The sequence below is a fragment of the Lithobates pipiens genome, unplaced genomic scaffold, assembly GCF_037356315.1.
Source record: "Lithobates pipiens isolate NorthernLeopardFrog02 unplaced genomic scaffold, aLitPip1_a1.2 Scaffold_22, whole genome shotgun sequence".
In the NCBI taxonomy this organism is placed as follows: Eukaryota; Metazoa; Chordata; class Amphibia; order Anura; family Ranidae; genus Lithobates; species Lithobates pipiens.
The window spans coordinates 52,685,350-52,707,826 of record NW_027507784.1 but is presented as its reverse complement, the minus strand read 5'-3'; the positions used below and the strand labels follow the sequence as shown (position 1 = coordinate 52,707,826).

At 39.1% G+C, this 22,477-nt stretch overlaps 1 protein-coding gene across 1 annotated transcript in view; it reads right to left on the bottom strand.

The window, feature by feature from the left end:
- The window catches only part of LOC143923753 (dipeptidyl peptidase 4-like), a 179,437-nt gene that overhangs the window by 19,382 nt on the left and 137,578 nt on the right, over nt 1-22,477 (bottom strand). The window contains exons 14-21 of the mRNA XM_077447582.1: nt 18,790-18,888; nt 15,327-15,394; nt 12,557-12,607; nt 10,978-11,099; nt 9,299-9,346; nt 4,906-5,004; nt 2,342-2,411; nt 1,926-2,120 (exon numbers count right to left, since the gene is read on the bottom strand). Of these exons, the coding sequence (XP_077303708.1) occupies nt 1,926-2,120; nt 2,342-2,411; nt 4,906-5,004; nt 9,299-9,346; nt 10,978-11,099; nt 12,557-12,607; nt 15,327-15,394; nt 18,790-18,888 (752 nt within the window). The remainder of the gene's footprint in view (nt 1-1,925; nt 2,121-2,341; nt 2,412-4,905; nt 5,005-9,298; nt 9,347-10,977; nt 11,100-12,556; nt 12,608-15,326; nt 15,395-18,789; nt 18,889-22,477) is intronic.

The window sequence follows — 22,477 nt, the reverse complement described above, 5'->3', positions numbered from 1 at the left end:
AATCTTTTTTGGAAGTAAAGACTTATTAGACTTTCATTAGACAAGACTACATAACTTATAATCATGTCCCAGAATTTACTTCTATGACCTCAGTTCATCCCTTCATACTTTACAGGTATAAACACTGTCAGATACTGTGGTACTGTGGGGAAATACTTTACGGTTTAAAATGTCTGATTTTCAGAGCTTTGTTGTGTGAGAACTGTGTATTATGAGAAGTGAATCATGCAGAAGGATATGTTTTTGTTGCTTGGGGAACTATACAGTATATAAAACCACTTTAAGTTCTGCATCGCTTCTACGAATCCTATGAATATTATTATGCAATATATAGGAAGGCCAGTATGGGGGCCTGAAATTATGGGAGGAGTTGGGGGTATTTAAGCAGACCACTCACACTGGTCTTTGTCGGTTCCAGTACGCAGTGCCCACCCATTCCCCTTCTTGGGGCACTTCTCTTAAAACACTTTCTCTACAAAACCATCCACTCGCTAATCTTGGGTATGAGCCCTTCACTTGGCATGCCATCAAGCAGACCAGGGCAAACTTCAGGTCTACTTTTCTACTTTATGTTGTTAGTCTTGTGACGTGTTTATGTGGTTTACATCTCTCCCAGACATAGGGCTCTGACCATAAATACTGTGTGTAATATATATATATATATATATATATATATATATATATATATATATATATATATATATACACACACACACACACACACATACACACACACATACCAACTAGGTTTCTTAATAAGTTCTGTTCTGGGCCATCATGCCTGGAGGCTTTGTAGAGATTTGGGGGTGAATAAGCCTTCATTCCTAGGTCCACATCTTTCCTGGAATCCAAACCTCATTAAGTAGTATCAGCTGTCCACTGGCCTTTAGGGCTCTTTTACACAAGTGTTGCTCTCTGAAGAGTGATCTGCAGTGGAATGCTTTTCAAATGGAATTTGCGAGGTGGTGAGGAGGCAATATGTCACCTCCTCACCACCTGTTTTAACCCCTAAAAATCTGCACCACCACACTGCAACTTCAAGCATTGTTAACGGTTGTAAGGTAGTTGTGGCTCTATTCATAGATGGTACTGCCCACCAAACAGGACATGAGGTTTATGTCTTACCAAAGCCAAGGCATGTGTAACTCTCCATATGCTGCTTTTAAAGCTTAAGGGGGAATGATTGGGAGAAAGGGGAAACCAGTTGAGATGTTCATCCACATGTAAAAACGTGGAAGAGCTGCTCAGCTGTGAGTTTTTACTGTCCTCCAACTGCAAGTGTAAGCAAGGCCTTATATATATGTGAACTGCCTGATGTTCTGGGCTTTTTTCGTTCTTCTGTGAGATGCTGCTGGGTAAAAAGGATAATTGCTGACAGAACACTAAAAAGGGTGCAAGTGTTGACTGTTTGGGTTGGGGAACCCATTGAGGGGCACCCTGGTATTCAGGAAATAACATGAGATAGTGACTTGATTTATGATATACTTGCTGTACACAGTCCTCCACTGTTGGAACTGCTTTTTTTTGCAGCCAATGTAAAGCAATTAGAAGAGCGGGAAACAAGATTTATATGGACATTCTAAATACTAACAGTGTACAGAAAACCTCCAAGTTGTCACAATGTATTGATTTTGAAAGTTTTAGATAATTACAGTGGCTGTAGATGAAAACAGAAAGTTAATGATTACTAACATTAAATCACAAAATGCATAGACAGTCACTTATAAAAGGTCAAATTAGTGAGTAGCCAATTGATATATCAACATGTTTTTGAAAGTTGAAAAAAAAACAGGAACATGTAGACAAAATGTACAAGATCAATACCCTACCTTCGTTGTTACCATGGGTTACTGCAATCTGCATCTCCTCCCTGTATTTTAACCAGCTTTACTGAATAAGCCTAGTATGTGTCAGTGCCGACTTACCTGCCAGCAGAAATTTGATCTTCTACCTCTACTGTCCCCAGCCTCCTGTATATCTCGTGCATGATTTTGTCACCTTGATATCCACTCCCTCGACCATCAAAACTGGCCACAATAATCTTCTCAGTGCTAGCCAAGTACGTAGCCCAGTTTAGCCTGAAATACTGGTCAACTTTCTGGCTGCAGGGTCCTGCATAACTGTCAACATGAAAGAATACTTTAGTACATATTTATATGATAAGCTAGAAATCAGGAGTCTCTGGATTAAAGAAAGCATTCAGACAAAGGTAACCATAAAAACAAATCAATAAAAATTCAAACTATGACCTCAATCATCTTCTGAAAGATATGAAAAATGTATCCAGAATCTTTCTCAGTCCAGAGATCCTTTAATGAACCTATATTACTTGTATACTTACACATCAATTAATAAAGGATATTTCTTGGATCTGTCAAAGTTAGGAGGTAAGATCATCTGATACCACAAATCTAAAACAAAGACATGATGGGTCGCTGTTTAGTAAAACATATAAAGTTCAGTACTATATGGGCACTATTCTTAAAATGCATGCATCATTTGCCATAGTGATTGCTTGTATTCAGTGTTGTGACATATGACTATTGTTAGCAGCTCTCAGCTCTCATTAGCTACAATTAATAGGTGGAATTTACAAGACCAGTTAGACATCATACCATACTAATTCTCTAGTAGGTACAATATATACAGTGGGTATAGAAAAGAATCACCCCCTTAAAATAATCACATTTTGCTTTGCAGTCTGGCATAAAGACAGACACAGTTTTTGTTTTATTCAGCTGTTTTTACTAGTACCTTAAAACATCCAAGTGAAAAGATATAACACCAACATGTCAGAAAAAAACACTGAAATAAATAAAAAAAGAATGACAGTTGGAAAAAGGATCAGCCCCCTTATGTCAGTATTTTGTTGGACCACATTTTAGTGTGTTGGGATATGTTTCTACTAACTTTGCACATCTACACTTTGAAATATTTCCCCACTCTTCTTTTCAGAACTGCTCAAGTTCAGTTAAATTTGATGGTCACTGTTTGTGGACTACATTCTTCAAGTCATTCTGCAGATTTTCAATGGGATTTAAAGCGGTTGCAGTTTATACTTGTTTTCAGAGCACCGCTGGGTGCTCACGTGACCGGCCAGCTCTCTCCTTTCCCCATCTGACAGCTACAGCAGGCGGACTAATATTCCTCTACTGACGTCAGTCAGGACGAGAGGAGGAGAGAGCCGGATTGTCACATGAGTGCTGAACTGTGCTCTGAAAACAAATATAAACTGAATTTTTGTTATAAAACACAAAGAAGACTGTAGCAAATATCATTAGGAAACAAAGAGGATTATATGAGATATTAAAAGTTATTTGAGCAGCCAGAGAGGAGTGGGCAGGCATTGACCCAGGAGCAGACAGGCAGGGAGGGGAGGGGCAGGAGGACAGAGGGAGATACAGGAGAGCTGCAGATAGCAGTGGCTGATGAAGGTACGTATCAGGGCTCAGCAGCCATGATATACCGTGGTCAGTTTACGGGCGAGGGGCAGAAACTTGCAGGATCAGCCAGGTATTTTAGGTGATACAGGGGCCAAATGATACAGCACAAGCACTGTGCGGTTATTCATGCTTTAATAAAGCAGGATTTTTTTTTTAGGGTAACAAGAACTTTAGGTCTAGGCTCTGACTAGGCCATGCAAGGGCATTTACCTTTTCCTTAAACCACGGTGTTATCATGTTGGAAGGTAAACGTTCTACCAATTGACAACTTTTTGGCAGTGGGCAGCGCATTTTCCTCAAGAATTTGATGGTATTTTGCCCCATCCATTTTTCCTTCTATCCCAAGTGCTCCAGTCCCTCCGGAATATAAAAACCCCCGTAACAGAATATTAACACCTCCATGCTTTATTTAGGAATGGTGTTATTTGGATGGTGAGCTGTATTGGATTTCTGCCAGACATTTCAGTTGGTGTTGAGGCCAAATAATTAAATTTTAGTCTCAACTGACCACCTTAAATGCACCTTGAACATTCTGAGGCCACATGGAAAAAGGTGTTATGGTCAGATGAGACTAAAATTTAAACTGTGTCTGTCTTCATTTCAGGCTGCAAAGCAACAAAATGTGATAGTTTTCTATACCCACTATATATACAGTGTATAAAAAAAAAAAAAAAAAAAAATATATATATATATATATATATATATATATATACACACACACACATGATTTATATAATGCAACAGTTTGTGCAGCGCTTTACAACGTCAGGGCAACCAGTACAGTTACAATACAATTGAATACAGGAGAGGGCCCTACTCGTTAGAGCTTACAATCTAAAAGGGAGGGCCAAGTGATACAAAAGGTAATTGTGGGTGATGGCCTGATGGAGAAAATAAAAGGACAGTTGTTAGGTGGAGGCAGGATAGGCTTCTCTGAAGAGAACTGTTTTCAGGGATTGTCCTAAAGTGGAAAGAGTAGGAGAAAGTCGGGCAGATTGGAGTAGGATGGAGGAGGCTCAGCAGAAGTTCTGGAGGGGAGCATGGGAGGAGATGACAAGGGAACTAGAGAGCAGGAGGTCTTGGGTGGAATGAAGAGAAAGATTTGGTTGGTATATTGAGACTAGGTAAGTGATGTAGCTGGGGGCTGAGTTGTGGATGACTTTGTAAGTTATTGTTAGTATTTTTTAGTATTAGTTAGTATTTAATATGTAGGGTGAGTGAAAGCCAATTAAGGGATTGGCAGAGAGGGGTAGCAGACCCTGAGTGGTTTGTAAGGTGGATATATATATATATATATATATATATATATATATATATATATCCATCAACTTTGTTTTAGTCAAAGCAGGGCAGTGTCTTTATCAGTCTCCCAGCCTCTCCTAAATATGTTTCAAATTCCATTTCCCGTACACAGTAATGAATGAACACAGAGTAAAAAGGGGTAAATTAATGAAATACTTACTAAATCCATGGAGGGTAATGTTGCCATGTTCTTTTGTGGGCATCTGAATATCTTCAAGTAGGACTTTTAGCTCCTCATTACTCTCAAAAACTCTTATTTCTAACACGGAGAAAGAAATTGAGAAATTTACCTCATTGTATTGCTTTATCCATACACACAGTTCTATATGGGATTTATGGCGCAGAGTTTATCCAAGCCAAATCATTTCATGGCTTTTTGCCCAGTTTATGTTTTAAAGTCCAGGAGTGACAACTGGATGTAAGAGTCCAGCTCTACTCACCTACCCCAGTCACTACATTCTACACTGGATTTTACCTTTGGACGTAGCTACCTACGGTAGATAACTCTTTGGTCCTGATTCCATTAACAGTCACTCTGTACCCATGCAATTCCCAATATCTTATATAATGGATGAATAAAATAATACATATATCAGTATAAAATGTATTTTGGATTTATGTTTGAATAAAGGAATGTGTTATGATAAATAATGAAAAAGATTATCTGCTACCCCCTGGAACTTTGCAGCCTTTGGTCATGGCTTAGGTGGCTGTTCCATACATCCAGATCTGACAACTCTCCCTTGGTATTTTATTTTGTAGTACATAGCACGCAACAGAAGCGAGACTCCATGATATTAAAAAGATTACTTTCTAGCAGTTCACTGATAAAGGCTACAGATCACATGTTGGTTCATGATGGTTTATTGTCCCACAATCCAAAAACATACTTGTAGTTTAAAGAGTAACTCCACTTTGGTTGAGAAAAAAACATTCCCCTCTAGGTGATCTATGTACATTGAAGGAATTATAACAAACTTTGTTACAAATTCCTACCTTGTATTATTGTGAAGGAATAGCTGTTTGTTTGTCTGTGTCCATGTGCATCTTTATGGGAGTAGTTTTAGAATTATCAATCAGCTGCTGTACTTGCGTGGCTCTAATGAGGAAAGTGACAGGGTCTGCATACTGTTAGACACGATTTCTCTTTCAGAGTATTCCACCAAAAATAAAATTTTTGTTGCAGGGGAGGCTCAAATTCTGAGTTGTATCTTAGTGCAGACTTCTGGGAAAATCAGTGAGCCAATCACACAAGCAGGAAATTATATTTCTGGGTACGTTCTGTACAGAACCCCACCAGGTTGCCATTTTCCATCTTAGGCCGCGTACACACGGGCGGACTGTTCGCCCAACTTAGTTCGTCAAACAATCCGACAAACAGTCCGCTCAAAATTTGCATGAACGGACTTGACCACACACGATGAACGAACAGTCCGCTGAAAGAGTGCGCGATGACGTGAACGGCACGTACGTAAATTCGACGTCCAATACACTGCAATGCAACCTTCGCCGTGTAAATCCTTTCTGAGCATGCGCGAAACTTAGTTTGTCGAACAAGCCTACACACGAGCGGACTGTCCGCTGAAACCAAGTTTCAGCGGACTGTCTTACGGAAATTCCGAAAAACTTTGTTCGTCAGACTCTCCGCTGAAACAGTCCGCTGAAGCCCACACACGAGCGGACTGTCCGCTGAAACACTGTTCAGCGGACTAAGTTGGGCGAACAGTCCGCCCGTGTGTACGCGCCCTTATAGAAAATAACAGCACTGCATATTGAAAAGGAAAGGTCATTTTTAATAACATTCAATTACAATATGGCTTGTGTCTCAATTGTATATGCTATATTATTTTTTTATTTGCTAATGTTTTTCCCATGAAAGCAGAGTTACCCTTTAAGTCAATAAGTGTGTCAATGTGTGTGTTCATGTCTGTATGACTGCAGTAGAAGCAGTAAACGGTAAGCCAGTTCAAGTGCACCAAAAGTCAGTACATTGTCTTTAGGTCTGCAACTCCCCCTCATTACGGTTTCAGAAATATAAACATTAGAGTCCTACGATACTTACCTTGCTCCCATCATGTCTAAATGGCTACTTCTTTTTTTATCGTTAAGTGTTTATTGATTTTATCATGGTACAAAGGGTACACAATATAAAGTATCAGCAAAATAGATAAGGTATCAAGAAAACAAGAGGAATGACAAAGGGTATTGGGCAATACATCATCATAGAGTTGTCTCGCGGGGGAAATATTTATAGACCCAAATACAGCTGTACTTGTACTCATGCAAATGCCCGATGCTTGGATCGATACTTTGGCAGCCTCAGAGATGATCGGTTTGAGAGTAGAGTGAGTTATAAGCACCAATCTCCCTGTATAGCTGGGTTTCCCTCAAATATTCACAATTAGAATAGGATTGTCTTGAGTTAGATTTTAGCTCAGTGCTCTAAATCAGTGGTTCTCTACCCTGTCCTCAAGTACCTCCAACAGGCCATGCTTGCAGGCTTTCCTTCATCTTGCACAGGTGCTTTAAATCAGAGTCAATGGCTTGGTATTTTGGACAGCTATTTTAGCTAAGATAAATTCCCAAAACTTGTCCTGTCGGGGGTACTTGAGGACTGAAGTTGAGAACCACCTGCACTAAAATTAAAAAATTGAATGCTTACTACTCTGTAATTTTCCTTTCCTAGTGCCTATCCATGGCAGCTTACACAAAATCCATGCATATGTTACCACGAAGGCACCAGGAAAGTAGCTTTTAGACAAATGACACCTTTTTTTGTTTTGCCATGCCAATCAGCCTAGTTAAGCTGCAGCTGGGAAATCTTTTGCATGAAAATTGTTGGGGGGGGGGGGGGGGGGAGTGTAAAATGCATTACTTGAATTGAGCATGCATCTACAAAACACATAAAACATAAAAATTTGATACAAATGTTATTGGTCAACAGAATAGAACTTGGAAAAGAGCATGGAAAGCAAAAAACACATGTATGTTAATTGCACAGACAAATCAAAGTGAAACTAACAACCTACAAACATTGAAAACATCAAAAATACTTCAGTGAAAAATATCCCCCCCCCCAAAAAAAAAAAAAATAAGCAAACGTAAAAAACATTTTTTACCTTGCCCTGAAAAGAGGTATCTGCAAGCTTTATATAATATAGGTTTGTGTGCTAATGAGTCAATTGAAAACACATGCACGGTCCATGAAACACACACAATGCACGTTCACCCAGTGTATTATTATTATACACGATTTATATAGCGCCAACAGTTTATACATCGATTTCCAATGTATAGGGGGGGACAACACAATTACAGAACAATACAAAAGGTACAGGAGGGCCCTGCTCATAGAGCTTACATTCTAAAGGGAGGGGTGGTGGTACAAAAGGTAATAGCTGCAGAGAATGATTTGAATTAGTAACCCAAAAAAACACTATCTGAGCATGCCCAGAAAAATGCAAGTGCTGTTCACACAAAAAAACAAAGTCCCTGAGTATGCCCAGAACAACCCAAATGCAGCTAGCACAAAATAGACCACCCCCTGTCCAAAATTAAGCACATCATCCAGCATGCTACAAAATTACAGATGGGACAAACACCCCCAAGTCCAGGGGGGGAAACAAAGAGCCGGCGGTATTGCAGCGCTGCCCCATAGATTTCAATGGGGAGCAGCGGTGGAGGAGTGGTGAGTTCACCGCTCCAAAGAAGCTGCTGGCAGGACTTTTTCTGATGCCCTGCCAGCGCACCGCTCCAGTGTGAAAGCCCAATAGCTTTCACACTGGAGTGAATGGAGCCGCTTTTTTCAGGCGCTATTTTTAGCACTGTAGCACCTGAAAACGCTTGCAGTGTGAAAGGGGTCTAAAAACTACTGACACAGTCCACACCTCATAAGTGCCCATCAGTGCCACCTACCAGTGCCCATCAGTGCTGGATATTAGTGCCACTGTCACATGACATTAAAAAAATATATATATCAATAATCGGTACCGGTGAGTATTTGAAAAAAGTATTGGTACTTGTTCTTCAGTCTTAAAAAAGTGGTATTGGTGCAACCCTAATACAAAGTATATCACAGGAGCAAGGTGAAATGCAGAATATCTGTGCAAAAATAAGGGTGAACATGTACATGGTATATTCAAGCGAGAGTCGAGCCAACACTAAGCTCTATTCTAACCCCCTGTTGGTACATCAGTGTAGTGAAACATACAATAGTGCATTAACTATGCATTATTACAATAGCTGCTGCTTTTGACAGATAGACAATTATTGTCCCTGCTTTACACAGATCTTGTTCCTCATGGCAGAGAGACAGAAATGGCACAGAAACCACAGTCTCACCTAGGGGAAACCTGCTGTTGCAAACAGCTTAAACTACTATTTCCAAGCTTTGATGTTTATTTTTATAATGGGGGCAGCAAGTGGCAGCAATGGACCTAAAACCATTTTTTTTTTAACTTGTCTGTATTGTTGTGAATTCATATATATGATTTTTTGAGGGGGGGGGGGGGGGGGAGCTGGAAAGAGTCATGCTATTTAAATTAAATCATTACCTTCATTGTCACTGGTCCTGTGCAAAGTGTATATCGGGACTCCTGGTCCTGTAGAAAAAAAAGTTTTATTACCTGGTTACCATAACATAGCAAACCCATTGTAACCAACATCACATTTTAAAGGACAGTACTTCTGTAAGACAAAATAATGAAAGAAAAGTAAAAAAAAAAACTTTAATAGCTAAGCAGAGTGGAAATGACAGCAACATTTCAATGCACAAATTCCCAAACAAAAAATTCAGAAACTTCAGAAAAGTGTAAAATGCATTACATATAGATTATATTTAATAAGAGCCATTTCCTAATAAAGGCTATTATATATGGCAAGTTGCAATTCATCCTCTGGGTTTGTCTACCAGGAATAGGAGGGATACTCCACCTTGCTCCTCCATCTGTGCAGGTCCCAATGAATTTCAGGCATTGACTGGAATACTTACAGCCTTCAATGCCCAAAATCTGGTCATCAGGAGAATAGGAACATTCCTGTTTAACTTTAAAGCCTACCCTTAGTTGCTTTCCTTATTTTGATCTGCAAATTTACTATTTTCCATTTATGTCTGATACAATACTATTATTGAATTTGCGGGGGTATATCTGAATGACGCCTGCAGCTACAGGTATCATTCAGATATTGGGGCTGTTTCAGTTGGCGGTTCCCTGCAACATAAGAATGATCATAGCGGCTGTTCCACCACTTGATCATTCTTACGCCCCCCCCCCCCCGAGCCCTCCTGTGCTTCTACCGACTCACTGCTTCCATCAGTGAGTCGGACACAGGATCCGCCGGCCCTGGATGGTGACGATAGAGATATCTGGAGGACCAGATGGTCGCCGGAGTCTCTATGATCATTCGGAAGCCGGGCGAGATGGTATGACGTCACGCCCGGCCTCTGCATTCACAAATGGCACCGCCTCATCTGGGAAGCCGAGATCGTTTTATTTATTTATTTTTTATTTCAGGCTTCCCAGCCTACAGGTGAGATGTGGGGTCTTACTGTACAGAGTAATGTGTACTGCTGAAAATGTGTTTGTTTTTTCGTTTTTTGGATCATTCGTTATGATCAATATTTGTTATTTTTAATAAATTTGTAACTTCGGATAAATTCATATTTGTTACGTTCACTAACAGCCAAACTTGAAAGGAAATTCCAATACCTATAATTTAATCGTTTATAACTAATAGTATAGTTTTTATTATTATTAATAAATAATAATAAACTATAATAATAGTTAAAAAAAATAATATTTTAATTATAATAGAATTTATGAGAATATTTTTTGTTCTTTCGAATTTTTGGATTTTCATTCTCTTAAATTCTTATTCTTATTTTTGGATTTTAGTTCTTTCTAATTTTCAGATTTTCAAAACTTTTGGATTTTCGAATATTTGTTTTTTTGAATTTTCATTTTAGAAGTCGAAGTTTTCGAATATTTGCAAATGTTTTTCGGACTTAACAAATATGCTGAATTTTGACAAAAAAAAACGCATTTATAGCGAAACAAATTGCACATGTCTAGTTATGTGGACTATTTTTATTTTATTAGCAAATATATTACAAGTCTGGGGGTAGAAGTGAATCACAAATTTGACATCAGCCTATAGGCCTCCACAATGTGCATCCAAACTGTAAACAATAATAACATTGGCCATATTCCAACCACTAAATATCCATACTCACCATTGCAGTATAGAGCATAATACTTTCCATTGGTACTAAATGACACAGAGTAGTGATGGCATCTATCAGAACGCAGGTTACAGGTAATACATTGTGGACTATAAGTGTTATCCAACTTTAACCTGTAAAGAGAAGTGAGAATGACAGATTTATAACATATCTTTCTGCAATCATCTCAGCTATCTAAGGCAGGAAATACAGAAACCTTTTAGAGGCTGAAAAGATTCCTTTGACACAACTTCAGTCTTAAGAAGGAAACATATTTAGACCATCAATACATCAATGTTCGTTTTCTAAAAGAGTTGAAATTCTTCAATAAAATTTTTTTTTTAAAAATGTGTGGAAATTCAATTAGCCAAACATGTGAAAGGCAAATTCCTATTCACTTTTAACCCCTTAAGGACTGAGCCTCTTTTTGAGATGTGTTGTTTACAAGTTAAAAAATTTTGGGTTTTTTTGCTAGAAAATGACTTGGAACCCCCAAACAGTATAAATTTTTTTTCCTAACACTCTAGAGAATAAAATGGCGGTCGTTGCAATACTTTCTGTCACACTGTATTTGTGCAGCAGTCTTACAAGAGCACTTTTTTGGAAAAAATACACTTTTTTCAATTAAAAAATTCGGACAACAGTAATCCCGCCGGCGGCGCGCTCATGACCATGGCCACGGGACCTATGGACCCGATCGCCGCTGATGTCCCGCGATTGGGTCACAGGGCTGAAGAATGAGGAGAGGTATGTGTAAACAAACCTCTCCCCGTGCTTCCTAGTGTGACTGTCGTCTGTTCCCTGTTATAGGGAAAGACGATCAGTGATGTCACATGCCAAGCCACGCCCCAAACAGTAAAAAAAAACCACCTAGCACTTAACTCCTCCCCGCCCACTAGTGGTTAACTCCTTCACTGCCAGTGTCATTTACACAGGAATCAGTGCATTTAAATAGCACTGATTGCGGGTATAAATGACAATGGTCCCAATAATGTGTCAAAAATGTCTGATGTGTCCGCCATAATGTAGCAGTCACAATAAAAATCGCTGATCGCCGCCATTACTAGTAAAAAAAAAAACATTAATAAAAATGCTATAAAACTATCCCCTATTTTGTAAACGCTATAACTATCGCGCAAACCAATCAATAATCGCTAATTGCGATTTTTTTTTACCAAAAATATGTAGAACAATATATATCGGCCTAATCTGAGGAAAAAAAATGTTTTTTTTATATATTTTTTGGGGATATCTATTATAGCAAAAAGTAAAAAATATTGAATTTTTTTCATAATTTACGCATTATTTTTGTTTATAGCGCCGAAAAAAAAAAAACGCAGAGGTGATCAAATACCACCAAATTAAAGCTCTATTTGTGGGAAAAAAAGGACGCCAATTTTGTTTGGGAGCCACATCGCATGACCGCGCAATTGTCAGTTAAAGTGATGTATCGCAAAAAGGGGCCTGGTCCTTTGTCTGCAAATTGGTCCGGGGCTTAAGTGGTTAAGAAGAGGACAGCTTTAATGTTATTAACTCTCTGACAAGTCTGAAAAAAATAAACACTGGTATATCTGCTAGAATTTTCACTTACTTGTAAAGGTGTCGTTTTGATGGGTACCCTCCATCATTACTTATATAGAACCTGAAATACAAATAATTACACAATGACTATTTAAAATATATTTTATCTATAATTTCAATTATTCATATTTGACTGTTTTTAGACATCCACTACTTTGTACAGGTTGCTGGAAAAATGCTTTTATAAAAAAAAAATTATAATTATTGCCACCATATATCTTCATTAAGCTCTTTCTGTTATATATACTCTAATAGGAAGCCACGTAAACAAATGATGTGCTGGAGTCGGGTCCTGCATTTTGGAATCAATAGCCCAGTCTGAAGAATTAATAAATAACAACAAGGTCTGGGGAATGCCCAGGGAAAAACCAAAGCCTACTTACCACCAGCTCGCAGACAACCAAATTAACCTGTCTAACAGTATGCGTTAAAAACAGGGGTTTAGTCCGCACGGATTTGCAAACGCATGCGTGAGCCACAGAGCCACATCAAGGCACCCTGGTACCCTGCGAGCTGGTGGTAAGTAGGATTTGGTTTTTCCCTGGGCATTCCCCAGACCTTGTTGTTAACTGTTGTTTAGCCTTCCAAAGCCACTTACTATGAAGAATTAATAAAGCCTACAATTTACTTTACTACACTTTCTTGTTAGATTTTGTGCATATTAGGTTTTCAATACAAATACAAAAGAAAAGAAGGGTTAAAAGGCCCCAGAAAAGATTTTTCCTGCAAAAAGAATGCATGAAAAATACAAGGTTTGTCACATTTGAAAAACTCAGTGTTATCTGTCAATTACAAACGTATTACTTTGCAAATTGGAAGCCACATTTGCCACGTGAAGATTTCTTTGTCATCAAAAAAGTGGACATTTGAAATATCATTGATAATTATCAGCAAAATGATTATTACATTTTCCCAGGGCTTAATGAACTATAGAAGTCTAGAGGATAAAGTAGTAAGATAGACCAGGTAACGGTATTAGTAATTCAAAAGGTTAGCCCTTGTACACATGGTCGGACATTCTGACAACCAAATCCGTTGGATTTTGTCCGATGGATTTTGTCCGAAACTGTTGCATACACACGGTCAGACAAAGTTGTTGGAAAATCCGATCGTGCAGAACGTGATGACGTAATTTCGTTACGATGGGACTATGTTCAGGCTAGTAGCCAATAGCTTTGGTCTAGGAATTTGATCTGAGCATGTGTGGCACTTTTCCGATCGGAATTCTCTACACACAATTGGACAAAGTCCGATCGGAACATGTTGTCGGAAAATTTTATAGCCCAGCTGGAAAACTTGGTCCGTCGGATACTCAGACGGAAACAGTATGATGGAGCCCACACACGGTCGGATTATCCGACAACACGGTCCTATCGGACATTGTCCATCGGAATATCCGACCGTGTGTACAAGGGCTTAGAGCTTTCAGGTTAGGTTGGGAGTATGACATCAAAGGGGACCAGATTTTCTTGTGTTTGTTAGGTGCGATTGCTATCAATTTCCCATTTACCATAGTTCTGTTTTGTCAGGAGAGAACTTCAAGTTACTTTAGTGCACTATCTAACTGTTATATATCTGCCAAGAGTTCTTTATCTAAATTATATTTAAAGACAGCCATTTTGTTTTTAGTCTTAGATGCTGTAAGGTAGGTACAGAAGCTCTGCCAGGTACGCATTGTTGACTGTCCCTGCAGGAGAGCTTTCCATTCTTCACTTCTACCTCCACTTGCTGGTGGTCACGGGGTCTCCCCATCTGTGACACAAATAGCAAAAGTTTCTAATCATTTTCAGTATATCACAAAACAAATATGCTGAAGTCCAGGGTTAAATAACTTCCTTATCATTCCCCTTTATCACCAGTGTTTATATTGCTGTGTCCTTCTGACCCTACTCTGTGTTTTGGAGTTTGACTGAATATCATATGTAATCTGCGGGCTTGTGGAGCTTTACATTTACACACAATATGACTGCTGGAATATCAATAACCTGGTTGCATCTGCCAGCAATATATGGTGAACCACCCTACAAGTCACATGCTCCTCAGAAAAAATATGAGTCCAAGCCCAAGTTCAGGGTTTAATGTGGTGCACTAGCCTGTCCCCCCCTCCCTGCACATCTGGCTTTATGTAGTTATAAAAGAAAAAAAAAAAGAACTTTAAAGAAGAAAGTAGTGGTCATGTGACAACTGCTACTCCTTCTTCTGTGTTTCTAACGGTAGGCCATTTGTAGGCTTCAACATCGCTGTCAATCTCTTCAGTGGGTGTTAGGGTGCTGATTCCATTATGCTCATCATGACCAGCAAGAACGTCAACAGAGAACCAAGACAGTGTGATCATGCCACCACCTATAACCTGGAAGACTACAGGGGGAGAGTCCATAACTGGGCTCTCAGGAAAGAGGTGAGATGATGGGCATGATGTTGGGGGGTCTCATTCAACCAGGAAGTGAGATGGCATGTCAAAACTGTCAGCTAAACAAATCAAAACACAGGGACCAAAACAGCAGGAATGGTTTTGGTATTTTATGAATCACTTATTTTTTAGTAATATACCAACAGGCATAGGAAAGCATATATTAGATTTATTTTATTATTGTTTTTTTAGCAGATATTTCTTTAAAATAAAGAACAAGCTTGCATGTGGATTTAAGACAAAATTTACATTGTCATTGTTAGAGAAATAGAGTAAAAACTACTGTAACCCTTAGAAACACCGTGTAAATTTCTACCCGAGTTTCAAAATACCGTAAGCAAAACCCTCCTGCAGAATACGATCTACTTACAAATAATCATCTGATATTTTGGAAATACTGGTCACTTCATATTTTCCTTTAGTTATTTCAACTCCCTCCTAGAAAACAAAAAATTAAACAAACAAATTTATTAAAAAATAAAAATCATTCAAAATTGATTTAGACGGATGTGAAATTATGGAATAGGGGTGCAAGAGGGGTGAATAGAAACATTTTAATTTTGTTACCCACATAATACGTAAGATTTTATTAGGGGTACAAAGCCATGTACTCCAGAGGTCTAAAGTGTCCCCAGTAAATGAGAAGAGAAAAACAACGTTCACCTTTAAAAGTTCCGACAGAGGCAATTTTTCGTTTCTCAATGATGTTACTAAAATTACTAGTGATTAATCACAAAACTGGCAATACACAGGCAAGTTTCAGTAACGTTCAACTATTTTCAAGCCACTGGGAATGGCAAATATGATCAAAAGTATTGTCCAGAAACTGAGCAATCTACTATCCATCCATACCATCTCATCCACCAGAATTTGGCCAATTGTGAAATTAGAACTGAACAATGAGTTGATTGAAAGATGGAATTGAAATGGGTAAAAAGTGACAGCATTTTAATTGTAGGTCGCTGGATTCTGCTGCATTTTCAATTGGGGAAATTTTGATCGCATTTCTTTGCAGCTGATCAAAACCACCATTTGATCAAAACTACTACTAGCAAATTTAGTAAAAGGAATGAACTGATAAAAAAAAATCTCATGTAGCTCTAGCCTATCCTCCTATCTGGTCTTCTGTGTGTATCTACACTTTCCATAAAATCTCATCTGCTGTCCCATGCTGCCAGTTCCCTCGCTGACCTTTTCTCAACCACAGATTTATGTTCAAATTACTACACTTAATATGCTACCAAACCCAGGACCCTGCATTCACTATACAGTATCTGGTATCACACAGTACACAGAACATAGAAAAGTAGTTTAGTAAATATAAACTGCTAAATACCTTTTCTAATCAGTGGTATATAACAGTCTTGTGACTTCTATCAGTGTCTGGTTAAAGCTTGTAGGAGGAGTTTCCATTCTACTCTGACTGTTCTATCAGGATTAAGGACCCCCCGACCCTTTATCTGGACAGTCCTGTGTCGATCACATGCACCCTCCCAAGAAAAATAAAACTCTCTAGCAATACACACCAAACTGAGCATGTCCAGCAGGTCCGCTAGCTCTATATTATCAAGGAAATATATTGGAGACAGTGAAAGGAGGAGAGGATCAGAGAAGACAGGATCAAACAACCTTTTTACAAAATACAGAGGATTAACCCCTTAGGCTCCACAGTGAGCATAATAAGCATGCTTTACTGCATATACAGACTGAATTTACTGTTGTGGGTTTAGTAATACTTTAATTAAAATTTTTATACATACTTCAGAGCTCATGCACAATGTTTATTCCCAACGTCACCATAAACACTCAAAGGGCTGTCCACTCCCCCTCCACTTGTTCACACGAATAGCTAAACTTGTTCTAAAGAGCATCTCTAATACCATGGAATTCCCTTCCTATGCATTTACACTTCTCACTGCTTATTCATTATTGACTAATAGTTATCAGTGACATTGAAAGCTCTAATTTCTCTGAAATCTTATGAAAAAAATCTTTAGATTTTTAACAAAATGTTGCCTTTTTTTGGGCAAAATGCATTAGTTGCATTAGAAATGCATAATTAAGTCCATTTTAGATTTTTTAAAGATTTTTAGATTAGATTTTGATGGATGCAGTTGGCTTAGATTTTCTTCTGAGGGTTATGGAAGCTGCTTTCAATTATCCTGCCTCTCATTAGCTCTATTATTCACAGAAAGAGAAAACCAAAAACTTAAGAAAATAAAACATGCAAAGTTACATTACAGAAATTACAACCAAATAAACACACAAAAAAGAAAAACATATATAACAATAAATGAAATAAAATGCTAAATTCAAGATAAAAAGGAGCTGGCACACAGACAAAGATCTGTATCAAAAGTTTATTTATGTATAAAGTAAGTGAATCCAAACATGACAAAGATGCTAATGCTGTTGGATCTAAGCCCTTGTATACACGGTCAGACATTCTGGCGGAATATGTCAGATCGGACCATGTTGTCGGATAATCCAACCGTGTGTGGGCTCCATCGGACTGTTTCTGGTAGAATATCCGACTGACAAAGTTTTAGAGCTGGGCCATAAAATTTTCCGACAACATGATCCGATCGGACTTTGTCTGACCGTTTGTAGAGAATTCCGATCGGACAAAGTGCTATGCATGCTCAGGTCAAATTCCTAGACCAAAGCTATTGGCTGCTAGCCTGAACGTATTCCCATCATAACTAAATTACGTCACCACGTTACGAATGATCAGATTGTCCGACAACTTTGTCCGACCGTGTGTATGCAACACCAGTTTCGGACAAAATCCGACGGATTTTGTTGTCGGAATGTCCAACCGCAAGGGCTTAGGCTTTTTTTCCAGTATTGCGTCCCCATAGTTGTGCGATTTTTTTGCCACAATTTTTACCATGATTTTTTGCCGCGACTTGAAGCAATGCATGTGTATTCTTGAGATCTATGGACCTCAAGTCGCATCAAAGTGGGACCAAAGTAGTGCAGGGACTACTTTGAAGTCGCTGCATCTTGAAGTCGCACATATATGAACAGTACTCATTGGAAATCATGGGGTATGACTTGTCATGGGACTTTTCAGTCCCAAATCGCATGAAAAGTCACACTAGTGGAAACCTAACCTTATAGGGTTAGTTCACCTTTACCAAACAACCTGCTTATGCAGGTAAGGGAGTTCCTGTAGATAAAAAAAAAAAATGGCCCTGCTTTGACTAAAGTTGCAAAATGCCCTTACTCTAGGTATGGGCCATTTACTGACCTCTCAAAGTCTGCCAAAAAATTTCAAAGATGGCTTCATCCTGTCCTGCCTTGTTGCTAGAATGTTGCTAGGACACTCCCAGCTGTTACTCATTCTGCGAGCCAGAGAAAAATGAGGAGGTAGAGAACTTTCTTTCCTTGTAAACTACTCTAAATAAACACCCACACTCACACGCACATAAAAACACACCCTCTAAAACATTAAAAAAATAATTAAAATAAAAGTAGATAGTTGTTTTTCCCAAACAAACTTCACCTAAGAAGCTCAATGAGTGGAGTTGAGAGTTTCCGCTTTGGCCAATTTCACCAGAGGCAAAATCAGTTTTACCACAATGACTCTGCTCCTCTCCATTGAGTAACCATTTCTCTACCGACCTCTATCTCCATTACTTGCGGTATCATTTGTACTCTTTCTTTATTTGATTCACATTGTTATGTCAAGATATCTACAAGGAGATCAGCCAATGAGTTCTAGACAACAAAAAAAAAAATAGTAGCTGTACATAATCTGAAACTATGCTATAAACTTGTATGTAAGCTATTCCAGAAACAACCTCTTATGGCTCATTTGAGTGACTTACCTTTGATGCAAAGAAGTGCACATGCTTGTAACCATCTGCATTGCTAATTATCTTGTAATATTTGTTCCCTGATGTGAAGTAGGGATTGCTGGGCCCAAACTAAGAATGAAAGAAAAAGCTTTTACTTACAAATAATGACTGCAGTCTTTCTTTTAGGCAATATACATGGGCGCCGTCAAAAAATGTGTTTGGTTTGGTTTCGTTCCGTTTCGTACGAAAAAAATTTGTATATAATTCAATTTGGATTCATACGAAATATGAATTTTTGTTAGATTTGGAAACTTTTCTTTAACCACTTTCAGACCGGACCATTTTGCTGGCTTAAGACCAGACCACTTTTTGTGATTCGGCACTGCGTCACTTTAACTGACAATTGCGCGGTCGTGCGACGTGGCTCCCAAACAAAATTGACATCCTTTTTTTCCCCACAAATAGAGATTTCTTTTGGTGGTATTTGATCAACCCTGCGGTTTTTATTTTTTGCGCTATAAACAAAAATAGAGCGTCAATTTTGAAAAAAATACGCATTATTTTTTACTTTTTGTTATAATAAATATCCCCCAAAAATATATAAAAAAACATTTTTTTCCCTCAGTTTAGGCCGATACGTATTCTTCTACATATTTTTGCTTAAAAAAAAAATCGCAATAAGTGATTATTGATTCGTTTGCCCAAAAGTTATAGCGTATACAAAATAGGGCATAGTTTTATGACAGTTTTATTAATAATTTTTTTTTACTAGTAATGGCGGCGATCAGCGATTTTTATTTTGACTGCGACATTATGGCGGACACATCAGACATTTTTGACACATTTTTGGGACCATTGTCATTTATACAGCAATCAGTGCTATACAAATGCATTGATTCCTGTGTAAATGACACTGGCATTGAAGGGGTTAACCAAGGGGTGGCAGTGTAGGGGTTAAGTGTTCCTAGGGGCGTGTTACTAACTGTGGGGGCTGGGCTTTGTGTTAGTGAACACTGATCTCTGCTCCAATCACATGGAGCAGAGATCAGCGTCACTTGTTGCTAGGCAGAACAGGGAGATGCTGTTTACAACGGCATCTCCCCGTTAAGCCACCCCATGAGACGATCGCGGGTATCCCCACGGTGATCGAATCCACGGGACCCGCGACCTGCGGCGCGCACGTGATGGCAGGGCGGCATATAAAAATGGACGTACCTGTATGCCAATATGCCTGCCCGTGTCATTCTGCGACGCACATCGGCGTGCACCAGTCTGGAACTGGTTAAAATAACGAAAGTTCGTTATGATGAATTTATCATTATGAGGGGCTCCCACCATCCCTAGGCTGTGCTGACTTCCGAGGTTTTTAACCTTTAGTTTTGTTAACTTTTCGTAAAGATAACGAAATTTCAATATGATGAATTTATCATTATGAGGGGCTCCCACTCTCCCTGTGCTGTGCTGACTTCTTGGGGTTTTTTAACTTTCAGGTTTGTTAACTTTTCGTAACAATTACGAATGTTCGTTATGATGAATTTATCATTATGAGGGGTTCCCACCATCCCTGTGGTGAGTTCCCAGGTCTGTACACCTGCTTTGTCCATTATGAGGGGTTCCCACCATCCCTGTGCTGTGCTGACTTCCTCTGATTGGTGAACAAAACACCAGTCACAATTCTGTTAATTTGGATCCGAAATTCATTAACGAAATTTCGTATCAAATTCGTAAACATAGAAATTCCTCATAGGGTTCCCACCATCCCTGTGCTGACTTCCTGGGGGTTTTAACTTTTAGGTTCGCTAACTTTTCGTAACAATTACGAATTTTCGTTATGATGAATTTATCATTATGAGGGGTTCCCACCTCCTTGTGCTGTGCTGACTTCCTGGATTTTTAACTTTTAGATTCATTAACTTTTCGTAACAATTATGAATTTTCGTTATGAATTTGGATTCGAAATTCATAAACAAAATTTTGTATTGGAATTCGTATGCATAAATATTTGTATTTCAGATTTGTACGAATGTACGAATTTCCGGAAATTGGTACGAATTTTCGATTCGTACGAAATGAATCGCACATGTCTATTAGGCAATAGAGCGAGATAACAAGTTGTTGTTACCCAGTGCACTGCCTCATTTTTGTAGTGCACAGACAATCTTGCTGTTGTTTGACTTATTGTTAGAGAACATTGCTACGGTTACATCAGCATGGATTGCTTTCCACATGGGAGCATTAAAACCTGTATAAGTATGGCAATTGTCTCTTGTACAGCACTTTCCTGCAATTTGCCTTGAACATTTGCGGAGGAGCCTCAAATGTGTAGATGGAAGAATCCATTTGGGGGTTTTATTTAATCAGCCATCTTAGCCAGTCAGGATTCAGAGAACCCGCGTGGCGGCCATCAGTAAGCCCGGGGGCTCCATGAGTTATCAGTCCGCCCCTGTTCCTGGTGCATGTGTTTTGAATTATAGTAATTCATTCATCTGCAGTGAATTTTTGGTGAATGTCACATTCACTGCTTTATATGCCACTAATAAGCTCTGCTCTGTACACTGCCTGTCCCTATGCACACTCAAGGGAATTCAGTAAATCCCTAATGACACTTTTCTGGAACGTTGGCACCTTTGAAATGGCTTGTGCCAGATTCAAAAATCAAAAACCTATTTTGGTATCTTTACCAACATATGCGACATATTCAGATAGTTCTTAATAGCATTACTTTTATAAAGTGTTGCAATTAACCACTTGCTTACTGGGGACATATACCCCCCCTTTCCCTTTCAGTCCAGGCCAATTTTTAGCTTTCAGCTCTGTGACTCTTTGAATGACAATTGTGTGGTCATGCTACAACGTAACCAAATTACATATTTATCATTTTTTTTACACAAATAGAACTTTCTTTTGGAGGCATTTAATCACCACTGGGTGTTTTAAATTTTTTGCTAAACAAAAAAAATGGAAAATGTTGACAAATGTTATAAAATTTAGCAAACAGGTCATTTTTTGCCTTAATGGATGTGCGCTGATGAGGCTGCACTGATAGGCTGCACTGAAGGGCACTGATGAGGCTGCACTGATAGGTGCCACTGATGGGCACTGATGAGGCTGCACTGATAGGTGCCACTGATGGGCACTGATGAGGCTGCCCTGATAGGTGCCACTGATGGGCACTGATGAGGCTGCACTGATAGGTGGCACTGTTGGGCACTGATGGACACTGACAGGTGGCACTGATAGGCAATGATTGGCAGAACTGATGGGCACTGACATGTGGCACTGGTTAGCAGTACAGACGGGCACTGGTAGGTGGCACTGGCGATCACTGCTTAGCAGCAGTGACTGTAACTCTGTAGGACAGATGTCTCATTTACACAAGCTGGTAATCCACTTTTTCCCCCCCTCTCGCTGTTTACATCATGTGGGCACCTGTCATTGGCCAACAGCTGAATATATGGTAAAGGGCCAGGATCAGCATTTTACTCTGATCTGTGATCAGCCGAGTCCCAAGGACTCACAGAGTGCTCTGCCCGTGCCCTGCAGGGGCTGTGCAAGGATGGGAGGACATACATGGGTGTCCTCTCATCAATCTAAGCCGTGGGTGTGAAGTGGTTAATGCACCACATTAAAACATACCGACCTCCAGTTCATAGATATCGAAACTAGATGTAATTAGGACAGACCCTAGGTTGACATACAGAGACAATAGAGTGCCTGT